Source organism: Camelus ferus, chromosome 9 (assembly GCF_009834535.1).
Source record: "Camelus ferus isolate YT-003-E chromosome 9, BCGSAC_Cfer_1.0, whole genome shotgun sequence".
Lineage (NCBI taxonomy): Eukaryota > Metazoa > Chordata > Mammalia > Artiodactyla > Camelidae > Camelus > Camelus ferus.
Window position 1 is genome coordinate 79397595 of NC_045704.1, and position 22994 is coordinate 79420588.

General features: G+C 35.1%; 1 protein-coding gene across 2 annotated transcripts in view; it reads left to right on the forward strand.

Moving 5' to 3' along the window:
- Positions 1–22994, forward strand: part of RAP1A (RAP1A, member of RAS oncogene family) — an 87211-nt gene that overhangs the window by 58599 nt on the left and 5618 nt on the right. For both annotated transcript variants that reach the window (XM_032487332.1, XM_032487333.1), the window contains exons 2-6: positions 9078–9161; positions 12393–12461; positions 14520–14576; positions 16878–17018; positions 18426–18569. In XM_032487332.1, coding sequence (XP_032343223.1) covers positions 9105–9161; positions 12393–12461; positions 14520–14576; positions 16878–17018; positions 18426–18569 — 468 coding nt within the window. In that variant the 5' untranslated portion in view covers positions 9078–9104. The remainder of the gene's footprint in view (positions 1–9077; positions 9162–12392; positions 12462–14519; positions 14577–16877; positions 17019–18425; positions 18570–22994) is intronic.

Here is a 22994-nt window from a genome sequence, read left to right on the forward strand (position 1 = left end):
GTTTAATACATGTTTCAAGATTATATAGTTATATTTTTGTATTGATTCCTGGCTTAATTGCATTATGGTTAGAATGTATACTCTGTATGATCTCAGTCCTTTGAAATTTGTTGACCTGATTTATGCCCCAGGAGATGATCCACATGCAATTGAGAAAAATGTTTAATTTGCAGTCATTGGTTGTGTTCTATATATGTATATTGAGTTAAGTTGATTCATTATTTGGTCAAATGTATATATCCTTACCGATTTTATCTTCGTTTTCTATCAGTAACTGAGTTATGTTAAAATCGAATCATGACTGTATATTTGCCTAATTTTTTCTTTAGTTCTGTCAACTTTTGCTATATATATTTTGTCTTGTATTTTAATTTTCATTTTGCCTATTGAACATTTACTAATATGATTAGTGAAATATAAGGATTATCTGACATCTTTCCATTTATTTTCAGGTTGTCCATCTGTTCTTTGTTCCTTTTTTTTTTCCCCTTTCTTCCTTCTGCTTTTAGTTATCAAACCATTCAAAATGTAGTGGCTTAAAATAATAACCATGTATTATCACTCATAGTTTCTTGAGTATAGAATTGGAGAGTGGCTCAACTGGGTGGATTTGGCCTAAGGTCTCTCTTCCTGGTGTTGCTGTCAGATGGTGGCTGTCTGGGATCATCTTTATTCACCGGTCTGAGAGAACTCACAGCTGGGGCTCCTAAGGCAACTCTGTCCTTCTCTGTAGTCTCTCCAAAGTGGCAGCCTCAGGGCAACCTTGCAGCTCTGGGCCCAGAGACATGGCTCCAAAGAGAGATCCAGGAGGAAACTCTGGCATCCTTTCTAGCTTCAGAAGTCAGGCAACATCACTTTTGCTTATTTTATTAAGTCTGCCCATATTCAAGAAGAGAGGAATGTATTTTTCTTCTCTAGAAGCTTTTTAGGATTTTGTGTTTACTCTCAGTGGTTTGAAATTCAACTACAGTACATTCAGTTGTGAATCCCTTTTATGGCGGTGATCTTTGATACTGCTGCTGCTGTTTGGCATTTGTTGGGCACTTTAAATCTGAAGATTCCTGACTTTCTTAAATTACCTTTGGAAGTGTTCTGTGATTTCTTGGGTGGTTCTTTCTCTTCTATTTCTAGACCTCCTGCCAGATAGCTAGCTGGTAGAGCTTTGAGATTTAGCCTTCTTCCTTCATAGTTTCCATCTCCATCCTTTTGTTCTGTACTCTCTGGGTGGCTCAGTATATTGGTTCACTAGCCTGCTTTTCAGCTATATCTGTTTTTCTCTTCAGCTCATCTACTGAACTTTTTTGATGGTCATATTTTTATTTAAACAAAATGTCTAGGTCGCCAATATGTCTTTTATGTAGATTTAATAACTTCACAGGCTTCTTTAAGGATATTACATTTATTTTACAGTCTTTTCTAGGCCCTTTTAACTCTGTTTCTTTGGTTTTTATTCTGTTTGTAGAATTTATTGCCTCTGTCAACTTGTTTTCCTCAAATCTGTGATTAATTATCTGCTGTTTTTGAGAATCGTCTTGGCCTCTTCTGTTTACAGGAACTTACCTTCTTTCACTTGGGAAGGGGTAGGAAGTGCTGTTGGGCTGAGTATGCCTGGTTTTAGAGTGTGAAGACTAACTTCATTTATAAGTACACTCTGTCTGATCACTTTGTCCCTATATATATCCTCCCCACAAAGTACTAGTCTTGAGAAGAACAAGAGGAGAAAGTATCAAAGAAGAAATTCTTTCAGTGAGATAATAATGTGATTTCACAGTACAAAAACAGTTGAATTTCCCTTATAGTGTACTATGAGGAGCATTGTTCTTTATTTTAGAAAGTTGTCTTTCCATAATTTCCATATTTACTTACCACCATCCCCATCCATCCCCAACATTTTGTGGTCAGTTGTCAGATTTAAAATATTCACAACTTTTGTAAATATTTAAATATAACCAACAACATAACTGCTTGTTAAGAAGCTACCTTCAGTGTTCCTTAATGTAAATTTTTTTTCTCCAAAATTTCTTGCTGTAACTAAATTTCCTTTAGTGAATTTTGTTTCATAGGTTCAGTTATGTAAGAGAAACTATTTCATCTTGTAAATAGGTTAAATAATTCTAAAAAGAAACAACAAAGTTGGGATCTATTTACATCACAGGGTAATCAACTTACGTTGTTTCATGAAATTCAAAAGTAGTTTTGCTGAAGTTCGAAGAGTGAAAAAATTGTTGTATTATAACTTGGACCATAGTGTTAGAGACTCAAAATTGACTTAAAATGTAAATATAGTGTAATGTTTATTCTTGTCCTCCTTATTTGTCAGGGAATCTTAACCAGAGTAAGAAATTTTCTGGTGCTGTGTTCAGTGCAGGGCACAAGAGATTTCCATAAAAAGGCATGGGATTTGCTTGGAAGAGCATAGTGGTTTTCTAACTTGGCAATAATGGGTTAGAACTAACCCTCTTTTAAAAAATATTAATCTACACTGTTCCCTGTTGGAATTTGTATGTGTTTTCTTATCTGAGCTATATTATTCTTGTATTTGCATGTGTGTATATGTGCATACATTTATAATCCATGGTTTTTGTTAGGTGTAAAGAAAATAATTTTCTGTGCATACAATATGTGTGAAAAATGACTTTGGAAGTCGACTCTCTTACCCATCGAGCTGAGGAACAGAGGCCAAATATTTTGTTGTTACAGAATACCCAAAATAATTTAGCCATGTCTAAGTCCCCAAATTCTGTTGCCCTAGGAGGCAGTTTGGGGAGGATAAATGAACCTTCCTATATTAGGATTCCCTCTCAAAAGATACACATTTTTGGATTAGAGAGATGATGAATTCACATCTTGTTAAAATGACAGCACTGGGGGCCTGGAAAGAGGGTTATGGATATGGGGATCTGTCTGGATGAAATACATGCTCTTGTGTTTAACAGACAGCTCCCCCACCCCCAATAGAAATGAAAGAATTACTTGATACAGATAGAGGTATAGGATGACTAGGGTCCAACATAAACCTCTCCCACCTCACTTTTTCCTCAGGTTTCCTGTCCATCTATAAAGTAAACTGTGGTTGTTTCTCAGAGCTCAGTTCTCAGCTATTTTCTGTTTTCACTGAATAAATTCTCCTTGGTTGATCTCATCTGCTATGATTTCAGCTACTACCATCTTTTAAAACACCTACTCCTAAGTCTGTACCTCCAGCCCATTGGTTTCTACTGAGCTTCTAGACTTGGATTTTAAAATATCTATCCAATGCCTCTACCTGCTTTCCCCATAGGAATCTCAAACTTAATTTTTGGTAGAAAGTATTAACTTTCTTTTCAAACCTCCTTTTGTTATTTCCTGTCTTAATGGAGGTATGCCACCAAGCCACCTAATTTGCCCAAGGTAGCCATCTAAGAGTTATCCTTGACTCTTCTTCATTCTCCGTAATAATAACCTCTAATCAAGGCTCTACAGAGCCTTGTCGGTTTTGGCTTCAGAAAACCACTGCCCCCTCTTCAGCCCTAGTGCTTCTGTACAGGCCTGTCTCATTCCCCACCTGAGTTATTACATCTGCTTCCTCGCTGTTCTCCCTGCCTCTGGTCTCTCTTTTCTTCAGTCTGTTTTATATACTGTTATCAGTTATCTTTCTAGAATGTATATCTAACAATACTACTTTTTTAAAAAAGTAATTTTTTTTTCTCCCCATTGCTTACCAAATAAAAAGTAAACTCTTGAACATGGCAAATGCCTTTGCCAGTATAACCCAGTCTGCACACCTGGCTTCACTTTCCATCTTATTTTTAAACTCTGTGTTGTACTGTAGCCATGCTGAACTATGTGATATTGCCTGAATCTTCTGTATTTAATTTAGTATTTGCTCAAGCTGTTTCCACTGCTTAGAATGCCCTTCTTTATATACCTGTAACATTCCTATTCAGTTTTTCACTTAGCTTTTATGTAATGTCCATTAAAAAACTATCCTGGACTCTTCTCTGTTCCTGCATCCTTCCCCAACCCTTTAATCTTGTCTCTGAAATAACTTTGTTTACATCGTATTATAGTTATGCACTTTTTTCTCTATGAGTTCCTTGAGGAAAGGAAGTGTGTGTATATGTATGTGTGTGTGTGTTACATACATACATACATACATACATACATACATACATACATACATACAGTCCCTGGCACCTAGTATAGGACTGGTACCTGGGAGATATTTTGTAAATATTTGATTCAGAACAACAATCATCCTTGCTGTCAGGTCTGTTGCCTAGTATACTAATTTATCCTTACTGTGTTTCTCAGTTCGGGCTGCTGTAATAAATTACCATAGTCTGAGTAGCTTAAACAATTGAATTTATTTCTCTCTTTTCTGGAGGCTGGAAGTCCAAGATCAGGACACGGGCAGATTAGGTATCTGGAAGGACCCACTTTCTGGCTTGTAGTTGGTTGTCTTACATCCTCACATGGATATAAGACAGAGAAGCAAGTTCTTGGGACTCTTACAAGGGCACTAATCCCACTCATGAGGACTCTGCCCTTATCACCTCATATAATCCTAATTACCTCCCAAGGGTCCCACATTGGGGGAAGGGTTTCAACATAAGAATTTGTGGGGGATGTATTCAGTTTATAACAGTATATATATAACTATTATTCTGAGATATTTCCCCTTTTTTCCCCCATTTAATTTCCTCAGTTAATTCTGTTGAATTATAATTTACATGTAATAAAATGCACCTATTTTAAATGTACAGTTCAATAATTTTTGATAAGTGTATATACCCATGTAACCACCACCACAATCAAGGTACAGATCATTTCTTTCACCCTGAAAAATTCCCTTCTGCTCCTCTGTAGTCATCACTCTTGCCCTATCACCACTGGTCCCAAGTAGCTTTCTGGCACTTTAACTTAGTTTTGTCTTTTCTAGAGTTTTATGTAAGTGGAATCATAACAGTATTCACTCTTTTGTGTCTGGCTTATTTCGCTCAGCATGTTTTTTAGATTCACCCACGTTGTTGCATCTACTAGTAGTTCATTCCTTTTTACTACTGAATAGTATTCCATTGATTAGATATACCACAGTTTATCTGTTCACTTCTTGATGGATACTTTGGTTGTTTCTAGATTTTGGCTAGTATGAACAAAGATAAGAGTTAAAGGGTGTTTTTTTTCCTCCCCAGTTTGACTTGTTGAAGACTTTTACACACTGAATTTCTTTTGCCCCTGTATTCTTGTATAACACATTGTGTGTCTAACCCAAATCTTACTGTCCTAAAACAACAGTAATCACTTATTGTCTCGCAGTTTCTGAGGATCACAGACTTGGAAGTGGCTTGATTGGAAGAGTCTCATGGTCTCATGAGGCTACAGTTACCTGAATTAAAGCTTGACTAAAACTGCAAGACAGGCTTCAGAAGTGGCTGGTTCATGGTTGGCAAATTGGTGCTAGCTATTGGTAAAAAGCCTCTCTGAAGGGCTGGTAAAGTGTCCTCATTACATGGTGGTAGCTTCTCTTAAAGCGAATGATCTCAGGGACCATGGTAGCTTCTCTTAAAGGGAATGATCTCAGGGACCATGGTATAATCTTGAAAGTCACTTTCAAGTCACAACCATATTCTGTTGGTCACATGACCAGTCTTGAGTCTGCATGGGAAGAAAGCACACAAGGATATGAATATGAGAGGGAACAACTCAAGTTATGAATACCAGGAGGCCTGGAGCATTGGGGGCCATGGGGGAGGATGGGACCACAATCCCTTTGTTAAAAATGAATGGAACATATATGCATGGTTTTAAGTCTGGACTTGATTTGATTCCACTGATCTATGTTTGTTTGTACTATTTGTATTAGGCTAATACAGCACTGTCTTTATTGTTGTAGTTTTATAGTATTTCTTGAAATCAGATAGTGTAAGACTTTTTCAAACCTGTGGTAGCTATTCTAAGTTATTTGCATTTTCATATAAATGTTGAAATCATCTTGTTAGTTTCTATAAAAAAGAAACCTTCTGATTGTGATTGTAATGAATCTATAGACCAACTTGGGGAGAACTGACATCTTAACAATGATATGGACATATCTTAATATAGTATAGTATGGTGAGTCTCGCTAATTATTAAGTCCTTAACTAGCCATGTTTTGTAGTTTCAGTACACAAGTCTTGCACATATTTTGTTACATCCATCTGTAAGTATTTTATTTCTTACTGGATGCTGTTGTACGTGGTATATTAAATATTTCCAGTTGTTCTTTGCAAGTATATGGAAATACAGTTGCTTTTTTTGTGTCAACTTTTTTTTCTGAAACATGCTAAATCCACTTATTAGTCTGGTAGTTTTTTTTGGATATTCCTGAGGATTTTCTCCATACAAGATCATGTCATCTGTGAAAAAAAGACAGTTTTACTTCTTTCTTTTGCATAGGCTAGAATCTACTATACATAGCATAGTACAGTGCTGAATAGAAGCAGTCAGAGTGGACGTATTGGTAAAAGAAAAAGAAAAACCATATAATGCCAATAGATGCAAGAAAAGTATTTGAAAAAAATCCAACATTCATTCCTGACAACCCATATAAGCAAAAGTTCTTAAGAATATAAAAGGGTATAAGGAAAACCTGAAACCAAAAGTTTTGAGAACAGTCTGACTAGAGTAAACTAATGCACTAACTGCTTCTAACAGGTAAGGATTCATAATCTAGGGTCCCCAACACTTGTATAGGAAAAAAAAGATAACATCTTTATTTTTTACTTACCTCCAAATGAAATTTAGTATTTGTTTCTATTTGAATGTAGGCAACAAACCACAGTAAAAATATTAGTACCAACTGTGCCTTTGTCACCAATAAATGTTACTTTTAACTTTTCTTGTATCTTTAAAGATTGTATCTTGAGAATAACATATAGTTAGGTCTTGCTTTTTTATCTTGCCATTGAGTTGGAATGTTGGAATATTAGAATAGATGATTTATATTTAATGTAATGATGTGGTTGCTTTTTAATTCTGTCCTATTTGTTTTGTATTTTTCCCATTTTTGTTCTTTTTTTGCTTGTTTGTATTTTTCCTTCTTGGGATGAATTGAAATTTTTGAGTATTCCATATTATATCAGCTTTTGAATTACTAGCTATGCCTCTTCCCCCCACTCCTCACCCACCCTCTGTGGTTGCTGTAGGATTTATAATATGCATCTGTAACAGATAACAGTTTACCTTCAAATAATATTGTATTTCTTCAGATACAACGTGAGAACCTTGAACACTATACTTCCAGTTCCCTTACTTTGCTTGTGCTGTTATTATAATATGTTTTACTTCTGCATGTGTTGTAAACCCTGTGGTATATTGTTATTTTTACTCTAAGAGGCCAAGAAAGTCTTGTAGGTTTACTTGCACTCAAAATTTCTGGTATTGTTATTTCTTTAGTAATTGTCATTCCTTTATATAGATCTGCATTTTCATCTGTTATCATTTTCTTCCTCCTGAAGAATTTTCTTTGCTCTTTTTAAGTGTCTGCTGTTGAACATTCCCCCTTCACCCTCCCAGCTATTCTTTCTTTTTTTGGATCTGAAAAAATTTTATTTCACTTTCATTTTCGAAGTATATATTCAATGTACTTAGCATTCTGAGTTGACCATTTTTTCTTTAAGTATTTGAAAGATGTATTTTCTTCTGTCTCGCATAGCTTCTCAAGAAGTCTATATATTTTCTTAACTTTGTTCCTCTGTATCTAAACTTTTTCCTTTGGCTTCTTGTAAAATGTTCTCTTTTTGACAACTTTTCAGAGATTTGATTATTGTGCCTTATGCTTTCCTTTGTGTTTATATTGAGGAAAATGCTCATTGAGTTTCTTGGATCTGTGGATTTATAATTTTTATCACATTTTGAAAGTATTTTATTTATTTTATTATTCAGCCCCCTCCCCCCTGCCATTCTGGTTACCCATATGTTAGCCTGCTTGATGGCTTAATATGGTGCCTATTTTTCAATAAAGAAAAGTTTAGAACTTCAGTATTTCCCAGCATTCAGGGAATTGTTCAGTTTATAGATTTCCTATTTATTTTTTGTCTTACCTTATAGAGTTTCATCCCACATGCCTGGCTTAGTGTTTGGCCACAGACTCAGATGGACCCCCTGTAGATTTCTGAAATTTTCTTTGCATAACTCCCATTTCTCTGATAACTTCTCTGCTTGAGTTCTTTCTCCCTGCATCACAGTCTGAAAAGCCCCTCCAGGCAGAAAGCCAGTGCAGTTGTAGGTCCCACTTCATTTCCTTCCCATCTCTCAGAGATCACAGAGCTGTACTGCTTATCGTCCAATGTCTGAAAACAGTTGTTTCATATCTTTTGTCTGGTGTTTTAGCTGTTTGTTGTAAGATGGTCTACTTACACCATCATGGCCATTGGAAATTCTTTCCTGCCCTTTTACCTTTTAAGATAACCATGGAGATAAAAAAGATTAAAAATAAAGTTTATATTCCTTTTCTCCCCTCTCTAGCAGTTTAGACCTTATGGAATATACCACCAGTACCGACCTATAGAGTTCTAATAATTTGATCTACATTCTCCCATTTGTATCTTAATAATGTTTGAGGTAACTTTTTACCAATAATACAATAGGGAACAAAATAGTATAGAATTACATGTGATATTTTAAGCAAATAAAATAGCATTTTCATAATATTAAAATAAAGCTTATGAGTGAACTTCTCAAAAAAGTATGTAAGTTGTTTAAATGATAGTTTTGTAACAGTTGGATTCATGATTGTAGTTGTACAACAATTACTAATTTTAACCATCTTATTTTCTGATCAGATACTCTTAGAAGTAACATGAACGGGGTAATGATGGATGCCTACTCAAAGATACTATTTAGTGAATTAGATGCCTGGCAGTAGTCCTATAAACTTATATTAAAATACACATGGTTTTGTTGTATAGCCTCTGTCTTCCTCTTGATAGTTTTAAGAGAAACAAACAAACAAACCAAAATCTCATATTATTTCGTATTATAGTTGTACATTTTTAGGCTATTCTTAGCATGTTTATTAATCTTTGAATTTTCTGTTTTTTGTTTTTGTTTTCCAGATTGTCAGTATTTAAACAGACCACATCATGCGTGAGTACAAGCTAGTGGTCCTTGGTTCAGGAGGCGTGGGGAAGTCTGCTCTGGTAAGTTAGCCACCTAACTGTAACTATCAATATAATACAAGGAGACTGTTGATATTTGCTTGCTTTACTTCTAGTCACTAAAGAGGAAAGGTGGTAGTATTTTTCATATACCTAGTATCTGGCCCACAGGGGACAGGGACTCATTCAGTAACCACGAATGTGTAGTTTTATAATGTTGGCTCATTCGCTCTTTTGTTTACCAAATGTTTATTGGCTACCTACTGTATGTCAACCGCTAGTGTTTGCGATTCAAAGAGGAATAAAATTGTTCTCATTTTTAAGGAACTTAAAACATTCTGGTAGGGGAGACTGATTATTACAGGTACCAGTGCAGTAAATCCTACCCTACTCCCACCCCAGTGGAATGAAGGTTATTTTTTGTACACATGCTATATATATTTAGTAAATATTTACTGAGCTTCTACAATGTCAGACTCTAGAGTTACAACAGTGAACAAAAGCAGTCATGGTCTCCCTCACAGAGGTTACATTATAATGGAGGAAATATAATAAATAAATAAATACACAATTAAACAAAGAGCTACTTTGAAAGAAGAGTATAGATTGTTAAGACACTTCTATGACAAGAGAACCTAAATCAGCATTTGAACAACTGAGAAAGGTCACAGTTGCTGGGATAGGACTGAACAGGGAGGAAAGAAGAGGGAAGTGAGGTAGATGAGAGGTAAGCCGGGACCAGATCATGACTTGAAGACCATGTGAGAACTTGTAACTTACTCCTTATAGAAGTGAGAAGCTCTTGAAGGTAGGGTTTTGGGGGGTGGGGAGGATGGTGGTGACAGAATTGATACATATTTTAAAGAGAGCACTTTGTTCTATGTAGAGTAATTTAGAAGACAGGCAGAGAAGATGTGGGAGACAAGTTGGGAGTGAATGCAGTATACCAGATTATTGTTTGTGGAAGCTTGTATTAGTGAAGAAGAGAAAGGCGGATGTCTTGAGAGTTAAATAGGAAGTAGACCTGAAAATAATTTAGTGCTGGATTGAGTTGGGGAGTAGAAGAGCTGTTGAGGATCATGCCCAGGTTTCTAGTTGAGCTCCTAATGGACCATTTAAATAGAAGAGAGACACTGGAGAATGAGCAGATTTGAGAGTGCAAATCAAGAGTCATGTCAAATTTGACGTGCTTGTGAGGTGTTCAAATAAATATATTAAATAAACAATCAGATCCTCAAGATAATAGCTTAAAAAAGAGACTTGAAATATGGTTTGGGTTGCCAAGACTTTTCTACAGTATATATTTCATGAGAATCACGTTACTGTTAGGAATATAAATTAATACCTCTGTGGTGAATGTGAACATCTGTTATTTTAATGTTTTGTTGTTAAATATACATTTATTTATTTGGAGGAGGGGAATTAATTTTTACTTTTTTATTTATTTTTTTTAATGGAGGTACTGGGGATTGAGCCTCATGCATGTTAAGCCCGCACTCCACCACTGAGCTCTACCCTCTCCCCGCCCTGAGCATCTGTTATTTTAAATACAGCAAGTCCAATTCAGCAAGTCCCTTTCTGGAAATGTGTCCCACATATAAGTTCACATATACAAAATGACGTGATCAAGGATATCCATTACAACAGTCTTTATAGTGGCAAGAATTTGGAAACAACCTAAATGCCTACCAGTAGGGGCTAAGTAAGTTTTTAATACATATTTTGAGTAGAATACTATAGATCATTCAAAAGAATGCAGCAGCTCTACGTACACTGATAATGTAATGATATCCTGGATATTACTTAGGGGAAAAATGCAACCAAGTAGTGTAAACTACCAGGTATGTGTTATAAGAAAGGAAGGGTGGTGGCAGGGGTGGAGGGAGATAAAATTTTAAAAAAGCAAAGACTATTTCTACAAGGTTCAATAAGCTACAGATAGCATATCAGTTACTTCCTTCAGAGTGGAATTGGAAAAGGTGGTAGGTAGGGTTAGTTATGACTACATACTCTTTTGTGTCTTTTGCATTTTGTCCTGTGTCCATTAATTACCTTTTTAAAATAAATAAAATAGTTAAAACTCCATAGGAATTAACAAGGTTGTCTAGGGAGAGACTAGAGAGAGAAGAGAAGAACTCAGGACTGGGCTCTCAGTACCTCTCAACTTTTAAAGAGTAGATAGGATTGGAGGATCCAGAATAGAAGAACATACCAGGTACTTCAAGAACGTACCTTTGCTTGACTGCTTGGAAGTCAAGAGGAAAGAGATACTCTGGCAACACAGAGGTAGCTGCATGTGACAGAAGTAGCTTCAGTAAGGTGATGAGGCCATAACCACCCTGGGGTGGGCTGAAGAGTAAATGAGAGCTGAGGAAATGGAACCACCATTATAGACAGTTGAAGAAGTTGACTATATTCAAGTTAATCTATTTAGCTCAAACTAAAATAATGCATAAAATATTCCTCTGGCTAACTGAAGTGTGGATTTCCTCAGTCCACATTCTTAACCCTTGCTTTTAGGCAGTGATATACCAGACCTTGTTTTAAAACTGTGCAGGAAATAGTTCACAGCCATCTTCTGTACTTCTTTTTTATTTACTGAATGATAAAATACCTAGTTTCTAGTCTTTGCTTACAAAAATCTTAGAGATAAAAGTAGAAAATCTGAAAAGGGTGAATAGGCAGTGTTTTCCAATGAAAAGAGTAATAAGGCTTTAGAATCAGGAAGGCATGTGCTTGAATCTCACCTGGCAAATTGGAAAAATAACTACTTCTGGAGTGAATATGAAATTTAATGTGATTATAAATTTAATAAATTCCAGAAATTTTAATTGTCTCTTCTCTTTCCCACTATGATTAAAAAGACTTTCAAGACTTTTTAAAATTTAGAACCTATGTTTCCTTTGAGAGCATGAGATAAAAATTGCTGTTGATAAATGAAGGAATAATAGGAGTTTGATAAATTTTCACATTTTAATAAATAGAATCCATGTCCTTATTTGTATTTTGAAACGATATAGTAATGTTTTTAACAGTATAATGTCAGCAGCAGCATTGCTGACAGTTTTTAATGTGACTATCTTCTTTCATAAGTGTACTCTTTTATGAATGTATCCTTATATTAAAAAATGTTACTTTACAGTTGTATGTTTACCCATAGTTTTCACATAATTTCATTATATCTTTAGCACTTTGTGAGGTTAAGTAACTTTAAAAGAGGCTGATTTTTCTTTTAAGTCCTTAACTTTTGTCTGCTTTTTTTTTTTTCTCTAGACAGTTCAATTTGTTCAGGGAATTTTTGTTGAAAAATATGACCCAACGATAGAAGATTCCTACAGAAAGGTAAAATGTGAAACTTGTATACACATGCTTACAAGTAGTTTCTTATGACTTTAAATTTGGTCTATGGAATTGCTTTTTTGAAAATAGTTTTGAGAAATGGTACAGCGATTCTGTATCTGTTTTTAAAAGTTTCATCAAGGCAAAATTTTTTCACAGAATATTGCTTTGCTCTAGAGAGCTCCATGTTCTGTTACTGTTTAGTAATTTGTTCTCTAATGTATGCATTTTCCTGGTAGAGAATTTTTTTAATGTGAAAAAATTGCATATAAGTAGTAGGTATATTTTTGATGACTCTTTTTGTGAACTAAAATTAAGATCATTTTATGCTTGAAGTTATCCAGTGACTGAAAGTTATTTTTGTTTAGTTATGTAGTAACTTTAAAGATATTTCACCTTTAGACTATAAAAAATTAGGTAATTGGAGCCCGTATGCTACTATAATGGTGGATACATACATTTGTCCCACCCAACCCATAGAATGTACAACACCAAGAATAAAACTGCAGACTATGGACTTTGCATGATAATGATGTGTTGACGTAGGTTCATTGATTCTAACAAATGTACCACTCTTGTGGGATACTGATAGTGGGGAGGCTGGCAGGGAGCAGGAAAAGAGTATATGGGACCTCTGCTTTCTGCTCAGTTTTGCTGTGAACCTAAAACTGCTTTTTAAAAAGTAAAGCTTATTAAAAAGGACAAAAGATTTAAATAGTCGTTTTTGACAAAAAATACTGGTTTTTTTTAATTATAAGACTTGCTGGAATTGGGGAGAATTTGCATGATTTCATTTCTCAAGTGTGTTATGAGGTAGGGGGGTTGGGGGAGGAGCTAGTGTTGTAAGAAAGACTCGTAGCCAACAGTATACCAACAACAAGAAAAAGCTTAAACCTACCTTTCAACAAATGGGAAAGGATTGCTTTGTTGGATGTTTTAGAATTTACCTTAAACAGTGCTATAACTTTGGCTGAATTAAGTTCAGTAAGCCTACCGACAGAGCAGTTTCACTGTCTCTAAATTGGAAATAAAATCGTGATACATTGAGAAACCGCAGACCTAATTCATCATTCATCGAACATGCCCATTTACAGATTGTGCAGTTCATTGTCACGTTAGTCCCGTAAGTCGTGGCACTCGGAATTTGTGCTCCTCATCAGCCCCTTATCTGACACAGAAGTGGAGTTTAAAATACTCCTTACGTTGGTTAATATGTTTATTTTTAGAAGACAGCGTTGCATTACTGAAATTTCCCCCAAATAAGTTGCTGGTTAAAGCTTTAACTACAAATGGAGATCTGTACCGAGAATGCTAAAGATTTAACACTTTTCTTAATCCCTCCTTTATTAAAATTTTTCCACACACTTAATAGTTGATACTTTCTTTAGGCCAACTTTCTCTTATTCTATAAAACACTGGGAAAATAGAATGCAATATATAAAATTTCACCTTATGCACACAGCTTTTCCAAAGAAGTACCTTTTTCTTAGTCTTAAACTGTATGAGTTCAGTGTTATTCTGTGTTCCCTTTATCACTTAAATTAAATTTTCCTCTGTATTAAATTTGGGGCATATTATAGTAAAACTTTAACAACTTGGACGTGGTAAGTTGGCAGAATTTTCTTTATCCCCAAATCTTGACTGTTTTGAGCTACTTAATACTGTTGTGCTTTTGTTTTGTAGATACTATAAATATACATACTTTATATATTTTTATCCTGTTAGAACTATACCTGCTTGTTGCAGTTTTTCTTGAATCACAGAACATGACCATTGCCTTCTAATAATAACAAAAATCATTCCTCAGAATTCATAGTGGTCAGAAAATATCTAAATGCAGCATTAACAGCCCTGGCTTCTGTGTATTAATAGAATACGTTTGAGACCTCCTGTTCTTTATTGTAATACCAAGTCAAGTCTCCACCAGTACAGCACACTGCTAGAGAACATGGTTTTGTAGCTGTTAATAGACACTTTGAGTGAAGAGGTGGGAGGAAAACAGACTGACATTTTGACGTTAACTTTTTCATCCCCCTCCACCCCCCACCCCCACCCCAACAGCAAGTTGAAGTAGACTGCCAACAGTGTATGCTCGAAATCCTGGATACAGCGGGAACAGTAAGGATGTTTTCTTTTCTTTTCTTTCTTTTTTTTTTTTTTTTTTTTGATAGATTTTAATTTGTGAACAGGCTTTTTTCACCCGAATGTTTCCTCTGATAGAAGCATTTGTTCTGATTAAGAACTAAGTCTCTAAATGTAGGGCTTCTTAAATTTTCTTATGTTCATAAAATGATCTGTAATGTATTTAATGCCCACATATCACTGTTAAATTGTATGTTGTGTTCACCTGCAGAATCTGTGTGTTCAGTTTCTTTTCCTTGTATTGAGGTAAGGATTATGCTATTACAGTTTAAGAAGGTATTTTACATCCAGTATTTTAGTTAGAGAGGTATTTCTCTGTGTTTAAATACGACTGTGTCTTGACACCATGGTCATTCATTTTTGTAGAAATTGGTTTTGCTTTTTATTAATATTTTAACATCTCAAGAGGCTGGTGACAGTGTTTTCTTTAGGATTATTTTGAGCCTCATTTTTCACATTCTTAAATGAGTATGACATTCATACTTCAGGGTGCTTATAAAGATCAAATGAGAAAGTGATTATAAATCACTTGGCACAAAATGCCTTTTATATAGTATGAACTCTGTGTATTTGCTTTTACTTTCATTGTCTTCATTTGTCATCACCTTTTAAATTTTGTTATAAATTAATGATTTTATTCTGCCACAAAAAGTGCACACATTAAGTGATTTTTCCCCCCTTCATACACATAGGCTTTACCTTTTAGGTAATTCTCAGCTTTAAAATGGATGGTATTCTTCAGTGTTTTTAAGTTTTTTAAAATTCAGCAAAAATATCCCCACTATAATTTTATAAACGGTGAGAAAGTTTTAGGTCAAAAAGAAAAAAGCAGACTGGAGCAATTTAGAGTACTAATTATACCATACATTTCCATTCTTTTGTGGCAAAATGGATCTTGATTCCAACGGTAAGCTTTGGATCACTGGAACTACATCTTTCTTTTATCAGTTGAATCAAAGGCCTCCCACTCTTGCCACTCCCCCTACCCCCAATTTTCCTAGCTTCTGAAATAGTAATAATTCTCCTTTGTTCCCAGAGACTCCAGCAGTTAAAAAAAAAAAACTTTCTACTTCTTGCTTTCACTGCCTCCACAAGTGTAAGGGCATTCTTTCTTCTTGCTCTTGTACAAATGAAGGGTGTTTTCCCGCACCGCAGAGATCTTTCCTTTGTCCTCTCAAATATCTTGTATTTCTCCCATCCTAGCACTCAGCACGCTGTTATTATTTACTGTTTACTTGCCTGTCCCCAGTGCCTTGCGTGAAGTTTTGAAAGCACGTGATGCTCATTAATCTTGTTCTAGGTCACTCCTTACTCCTTGAAGATTTTTGCTTACTCTCTCCAACTCTGCTTTAGTAAGAATTTTTGGTGATTTTAGTATCCAAATAGAATTTTTCAGGTGTCATAGATGATCCAGTAGCTTGGCCTGTATCAGTTCCTGACCTCCATCCTGCTTTAGCCGTTCATGCCCATGGTCTTACCCTAGACTGTGTGATTACCAATAACCTAATACCATCCTAATCTCATTTTCAAGTGTCCCATGCTTCACTCACCACCTCTTGATTTTCCATCTCACCTCCTTTCATACCCTTCAGCTTCACTGGAACTTGCAGCCCATTTATCCTAACACCTTTGATTCTTACTCATATCCTCAACCCCGTTTGCATAGCTTCGAATCCGTGGTCTGTCATTCATAATCAGTCCTCTGCGTATAACCTTAACTCCCTTGACTTTTCAGCAACCTTTGACTCAGTTGATCACTATCCTTCTCTGTAAATATTTTATTCATTTGGCTTCCAGGAAACAACACGTGCTTGGTTTTCTCCCTGTGTCATTCATTACTCCTAAGTTTCCTTTCCTGATCTGTCTTCATCTCCCTGACCTTTTAGTGTTAGAGGGCCTCAGGGTTCAGTACTTGGACTTCTCTTTTCTAACAGCACTACTTTGGAGATTATTTTCTATAGCACCAAAATAATTTAGTTAAAAATCTGTATACAAAAAGGAATTATACATATATGTGTTTTTATAAATCACACAAAAGTAAATTAAAGCGGTAAAATTTCCCTTCTAATCCTAGTTTATTGTCGTTTCTAGTCATGTGAGTGGGGGACAGAAACATTCACTCCAGAGTTTCTAGTAACCATGTACCATGTCTTATGTTTCATGTCATGATAACATGTAGTAAAAACTTCAGTAGCTCACTTGTAATTATTCTGATTGAAACTGTTTCAATATACATTCAAGAAGTCATATTTATAATTGCATATTTTTTAATTATAGGAGCAATTTACAGCAATGAGGGACTTGTATATGAAGAATGGCCAAGGGTTTGCATTAGTATATTCTATTACAGCTCAGTCCACATTTAATGACTTACAGGACCTGAGGGAACAGATTTTACGGGTTAAGGACACAGAAGATGTAAGTATTTTTCTCCTATAAAGAATACTGCCCTCTCTCTGTGGCCATATAGAAAGTGTCCGTTTTCTCTATCAGTAGGGGATTTGGAAGGTATCTACCACATGCCTAAAAGAGCTCCTGTGACCAAAAAATGTTTACGCTTTTTAAATTTACCTACAGATTATATTCAGAGATGATTAGAAAAGGAGGAGGACATGTATGTGAAGTGTACACTGTCCTACGTGAGTCATGAGTGCAGTAGAGGAAGAAGAGCCCGAGTACTTGGTAGAAGTGGGATCCAGGTCGGGCTTTGAAAGGTAGTAGTTATGTCAGACAGTGTTCACAGAACATTATTAAGAACCATAATGGTATGTGCCCGTTTCTAACATTCTGTTGGTATAGTTTTTACTTAGAGTTTGAATTAAATGTTAAAGATTTTGAATTAAAATGTTAAAGATTTTAACTGAGTTTTTTTTTATTTTTGTTTTAGAATTCTTGTTTTATTTGATGAATAGCATCATCATTGTGCGTTTTGGCAAAGATGAAATGTATATTTTACATGTGCGCCTCAGTTTTGAGCTGCAAAGCGTTCTTTTCAAAAGTTGCATAAATTAGGATATAAAATTTCATTTGTACCTTCCTTTCTGTTTTTGTGTGTTCTCTCTCATTATTAATGGGAACATGTGCACCTGCTCAGGACCTTCATTTTGGGTGATCATTGTAGGCGGGAGGGATTTGCACCATATGACTCATGACCAACCGTAACCTGATGAATAGTTCTCTTTCTTCCCATGACTAATTCATCTGAAAGAGTTCTCTTTTCATAGGAAATTACATGCAAATCACTGAATTCTGGTAATGTTAATCTCTTTATCCCATGCAATAAACTAAAGAAGATTGAGTTACAGATGAAGACATCGCTGCTTAGTGGCTTTATTTTTATTGTTACTCTTCCTGAACATCTCACCTAAGCTGGTCTTCATATCTAGATGGCAATTGTACGGGTAGAACTTATTGCTGTGTTGGTCTTGCCACTACTTTTGGCATTTGTTGGTCCTGTGAGAGTGAGGCAGTTAAACCATAGTTGGGACCATTGAGTACATCCTTTGTATTGCAGGAGGTTCCTTTTTCTTCAGATTTTTCTACTTGATATTCAGCTATTAGTATTGGTCCACATAAGAATTTTGGGATTGTATTCTTAAAATAATTTAGCAGATCTGCATTGTAGGATCCCTTCCATATTTTTTTCTGTCTGTTCTCCCTCCATCTTCCCCCCAACACACATATATAAGCCATTTTTTAAGCACTTGGTGAAGCTTATAGTCCTAACTAGCACATTTCAGTTGGTGGTGGGTAGTTGCTTATTTATTGGAGGCTGAGTGACAAGTATGTTAGTGCTTATTGTATGTTTCTTTTTCCTTCCCACAGGTTCCAATGATTTTGGTTGGCAATAAATGTGACCTGGAAGATGAGCGAGTAGTTGGCAAAGAACAGGGTCAGAATTTAGCAAGACAGTGGTGTAACTGTGCCTTTTTAGAATCTTCTGCAAAGTCAAAGATCAATGTTAATGAGGTAACCTACAGCTGCTAGGCAGCACAAATAAGTATCTTTTTAGTTTCCTTTCTTTTAACAGCCAAAAACAATTTTTTTAAAAAAAAGAAAAAAAATGGTGTTTTTTTTTAAAGTAGTCTTTATCAGTTTATGGAAAACACTTAAGTAATTCCTAGAAACCGTATTTCTTCTGCGTAAAATTCTTTGCTGGCTCTGATGAGGACACTTATATTTACCTTACTGGCAAAGAAGAAGTTTTAATTAAAGAATATGTTTAAAGTCCTGCTAAGCCTCTAAATGATATGCCAGAAAGTGGTGTGTGAAAATTACCACATCACCCTTGTATTATAACAGTTACCTATGCAGATGTGTGTGAATGGGTTGTAAAGTCAAGTAGAAAAATACCAAAATCAAAGTAGTTATTGTAATGAAAGATATCACAGAATTTGGTGTTTTTAGTCCTGCTTCCCTTTGGTGCATGACTCAGAGGGAGAAATCTGTGTGAGTGTGGATGGATATGGAACTGAAATTCACTCGGTCTTTTAGGTCTGATACAGCAGCTGCACAAGGCTTTTTTTTGTCCATGACTTAAGCACTCCACTATCTTGAGAACATAGCTGGGGATAGGAATGCTTAACCAGTAAGCATTGCCTGCCTGGGTGTAAAGGGCCAGTAGTTTACTGGATCCCTAAAAGACCAGTGTAATCCCAGCTGCTACCACCACATCCAAGCCAAACTTAAGAAGTTCCCTTTGCTTTTGTTAATTTTAACATAACAGTAGGTTTCTTTCCTTTCCCGATAGTGCAGAAGTCTTCATTTGCCATTTGTAGCATCACAGGTAATCAATCAGAGTTCAGCACACTTGCAGCGTAAGTGAGAGTTAAGAGTGGGTTAGGTTATTCGAATCCTGTGTGTTTTTGCTTGCTGTTCCTCTCTGGTCTTTGGTTCTGTGGATCACTTTTCCTTGACTAATATGGTTGTAGACTATTATCTGACTTTTTAAATGACCAAATTACTTTAAACATGCGACAGGAAAAAAATTTAAGCTTGCTTCAAATCCTCTGTTTTACAAATAATCAGAAATATCAGTTTGCTTTTTAGGTAAAACTAATTTTAGTAAATACATAAATATAAGAAATCCATAACTTACTTATTCAGCAAGTATTTGTTGTATCCTCATATGCCTCGCTCTTGGTTAGGCACCAGGGTAACAGTTACCTGGACAGATACTATTGCTGCCCTAAAAAATTGTGCATCCTAATGGGGAACAAGTCCTGCTGAGATCTTCAAGAGTACTTATTTCTTATTCACTGCCAAGTAAATAAAAGGAAATATGACATGCTTCTAGTTTCAACTTTCTTTTTGGTGGACAGTTTCATAGATGCTGTTTTGAAAAACATAAGTAATCGTAAAATTTTAATTTTTGGTACAGTCTTACCACCCACCCACCCCCCTCCCCAAAAAAAAGAGAGAGTTAACTTTGAGGTGAAACACATTAGGATTAATGAATGAGTTGGCCAGGGGAACAGTAGTGCAAGGTCACCATCTTCAGAATGGTTGTTAGAGATCTAGTTCCTTCCTGTCCTTGTTGTCACCCTCACTAGTGCCCACCTATCAACTTCATAGGGCTCAGCTGGCGCTGGGTTGGGCCAGGGTCCAGTGAATACAATGGACAGAAGGTGTTCCTTACCTTTATGTATTTAATGAATTTACATATGGTTAAGCATTACGTATTTGTGGGAATTTACATGCTACTAAAACTCCCACTGGATTTCAGTTTCCAGTGCAGCAGAGCTGCTTATTCACAATAGCCTTGTTAAAGTCAACTCTTGACATAAAAGTTTATAAAAACAAAAATAGAAAAACAATACAATAAAATGAAATACTCTAGCTACTTAAAGATCTTGACTCTTTTGGAAAACATACTAACTTTATGCTAGAAATTCTTGAGAGTGTAATAATTTGTTTCTTATCACATTTCTCTCTTTATAGCCTGATAATCCAGCTGCAGAGTTTTTGGGGTAGTTAATAGTTCCTCAGACAGCTAATGCTTTAAAAATATGTGTGTGATATCTGAGTGTGTGAAGATAGAGAAAGCATACTTTCATACGATTCGACTCTTGGACTCAAATTTGAAATCATGCAGGGACATACTGCTTAACTAAACTGCCCTCTAATTCTCTACTATTTATATCAGAGAATATATATGTATTTATATCAGAAAATATATATATATTTAAAACTTAAAAAAAAATTCCTGTTCACACCATTTGTGCTGTGTTCTGAAAGTAGTATGTAACTGTATCAAAATAACATCACTCGTAATCAAGAATTAATTATTCTTTGCTGATGCTGGAATAATAATTGAAATCAAGACATCCCAATTAAGGAATGACAGATTGAGAAATTATTCTGTGTTCCCTTTAGATTTTTCTGTAGTTCAGAGAGATGAGGAAGAACCTAGGCTGAGGACTTTATATTTAACCAAATAACTATAGTTCGAACTTGCCTTCATCACTGAACCAGCTGCTGCTGTGAGGTAGGCACTGTTTGCCAAAGAAATCCTTGAGGACATACCACAAAACCAGTTACCATTTTGTGTAATACCAGAAACCCAAACTTGCTAGCATGAAGAAACATGTCGTTTTGATTAATTTACTTGTGTTAGTTTGTCCTTTTGTTACTTTTCATTTTATAGCTTATGCACTGAGGCTAGGAAACTAATGAGATTTTGTTTGTGCCTTATGCATATTAAGTTATTGAAGGGCTTTGAGTTGTGAAACAGAAATTACCATTTGTTCATAAATTCTGTGTTTTCAACCTTCTTAGAAATAAAATAATAGAGTTGAATGGTTTGAAGGCAGTGAGTAGGGAGGATGGATGAAAAAGAAAATATAAATGAATCACTTTTTTAGCTTTGGGTGGGTTATCCCCCCAACAATTAATTTAGCCTTGTAAGTTTAGGATTATTATTTTTTAATTGAAGTAATAGTTACTGTATAATATTATGCAAGTTATAGGTGTACAGTAAAAATCTACAATTTTTAAAGGTTATTCTCCATCTATATTTATTATAAAATATTGGCTATATTCCCTGTGTTGTAGAATGTATTCTTGTAGATTATTTTATACCTAATAGTTTGTATCTCTTAGTCCTCTGCCCCTATATTACAACTTCTTTATACATTCATTTGTTGATGGACACTTAGGTTGCTTCCATATCTTGGCAATTGTAAATAATGCTGCTATGAACATTGGGGTACCTTTCCTTTTTTTAATTAGTAGGAGTTTGTTTTGTTTTGTTTTGTTTTCAGATATATACCCAGGAGTGGAATTGCTAGGTCATATGGTAGTTCTGTTTTTAGTTTTTTAAGAAATCTCCACATTGTTTTCCATAGTGGTGAGACCAATTCACATTCCCACCAACAGTGTGCAAGGGTTCCCTTTTCTCCATATCCTTGCCAACATTTGTTATTTATATTCTTTTTGGTGATAGCTATTCTGACAGATGTGAGGTGATATCTCATTGTGATTTTTATTTGCATTTCCTGATGATTAGTGATGTTGAGCATCTTTTCATGTACATTTCCTCTTTGGAAAAATGTTCAGTTCTTCTGCCCATTATTAAATCAGATTATTTGGTTTTTTTGATGCTGAATTGTGTGAGCTGTTTATATTTGTTGGCTAGTAATCCCTTATCAGCTTAGGACCATTTTTGAAAAAAAGGTAAATAGAAGTTGTTTTATCTGAGTACCATCTTCACAAATATAGACTAATAATTTTTTTATCGACATATAACCAATAATTTTTAAAATATTTTACTTTCAAAACTTTCTGGAAAGATATAAGAACGATAAAAAGAATTTCTGTTTACCCTTTCTCCAGATTCACCAGCTATTAAAATTTGTCACATATGTTTGCATATCACTCTACTTTACTCCTAAATATATTAGTGTGTGTACTTTTAGATCAAAGACATTCTTTTACACAACCGCAGCACAATCATTAAAATCAAGAAAATAGATATTGACATAGTATATATTCAGTGCATATTGACATTTTGCATATAATGCCCCTAAAAGCTAGGACATTTTGAAACACTTCCACAGAGCACTGTTTATTACAGGTGGGTAATAGAGCTTCTGTGATACTTGTTTCTATCCCAGGTCATTAGTAAATGAGTGTTTGCATTTCATAACAAAGAATTAAATTTAGCTGATCTGTTTCATGTTGCAACACTTTGGCATACTTATTAATTCTGTAACTCATGTGTATATATGATATAAACATAAGAGAATTGAAATAACCTACTTCTGTGAAATAAGTCGTATTGTATTTTTGTCCTTGACACCTTGCATTTTTCATCCAAAATGAATCTAAAAGATTTATTAACAGATATTGTCACTTTAAATTAGTAGTCACAAACTTTTTCTATTTGTCACTTTA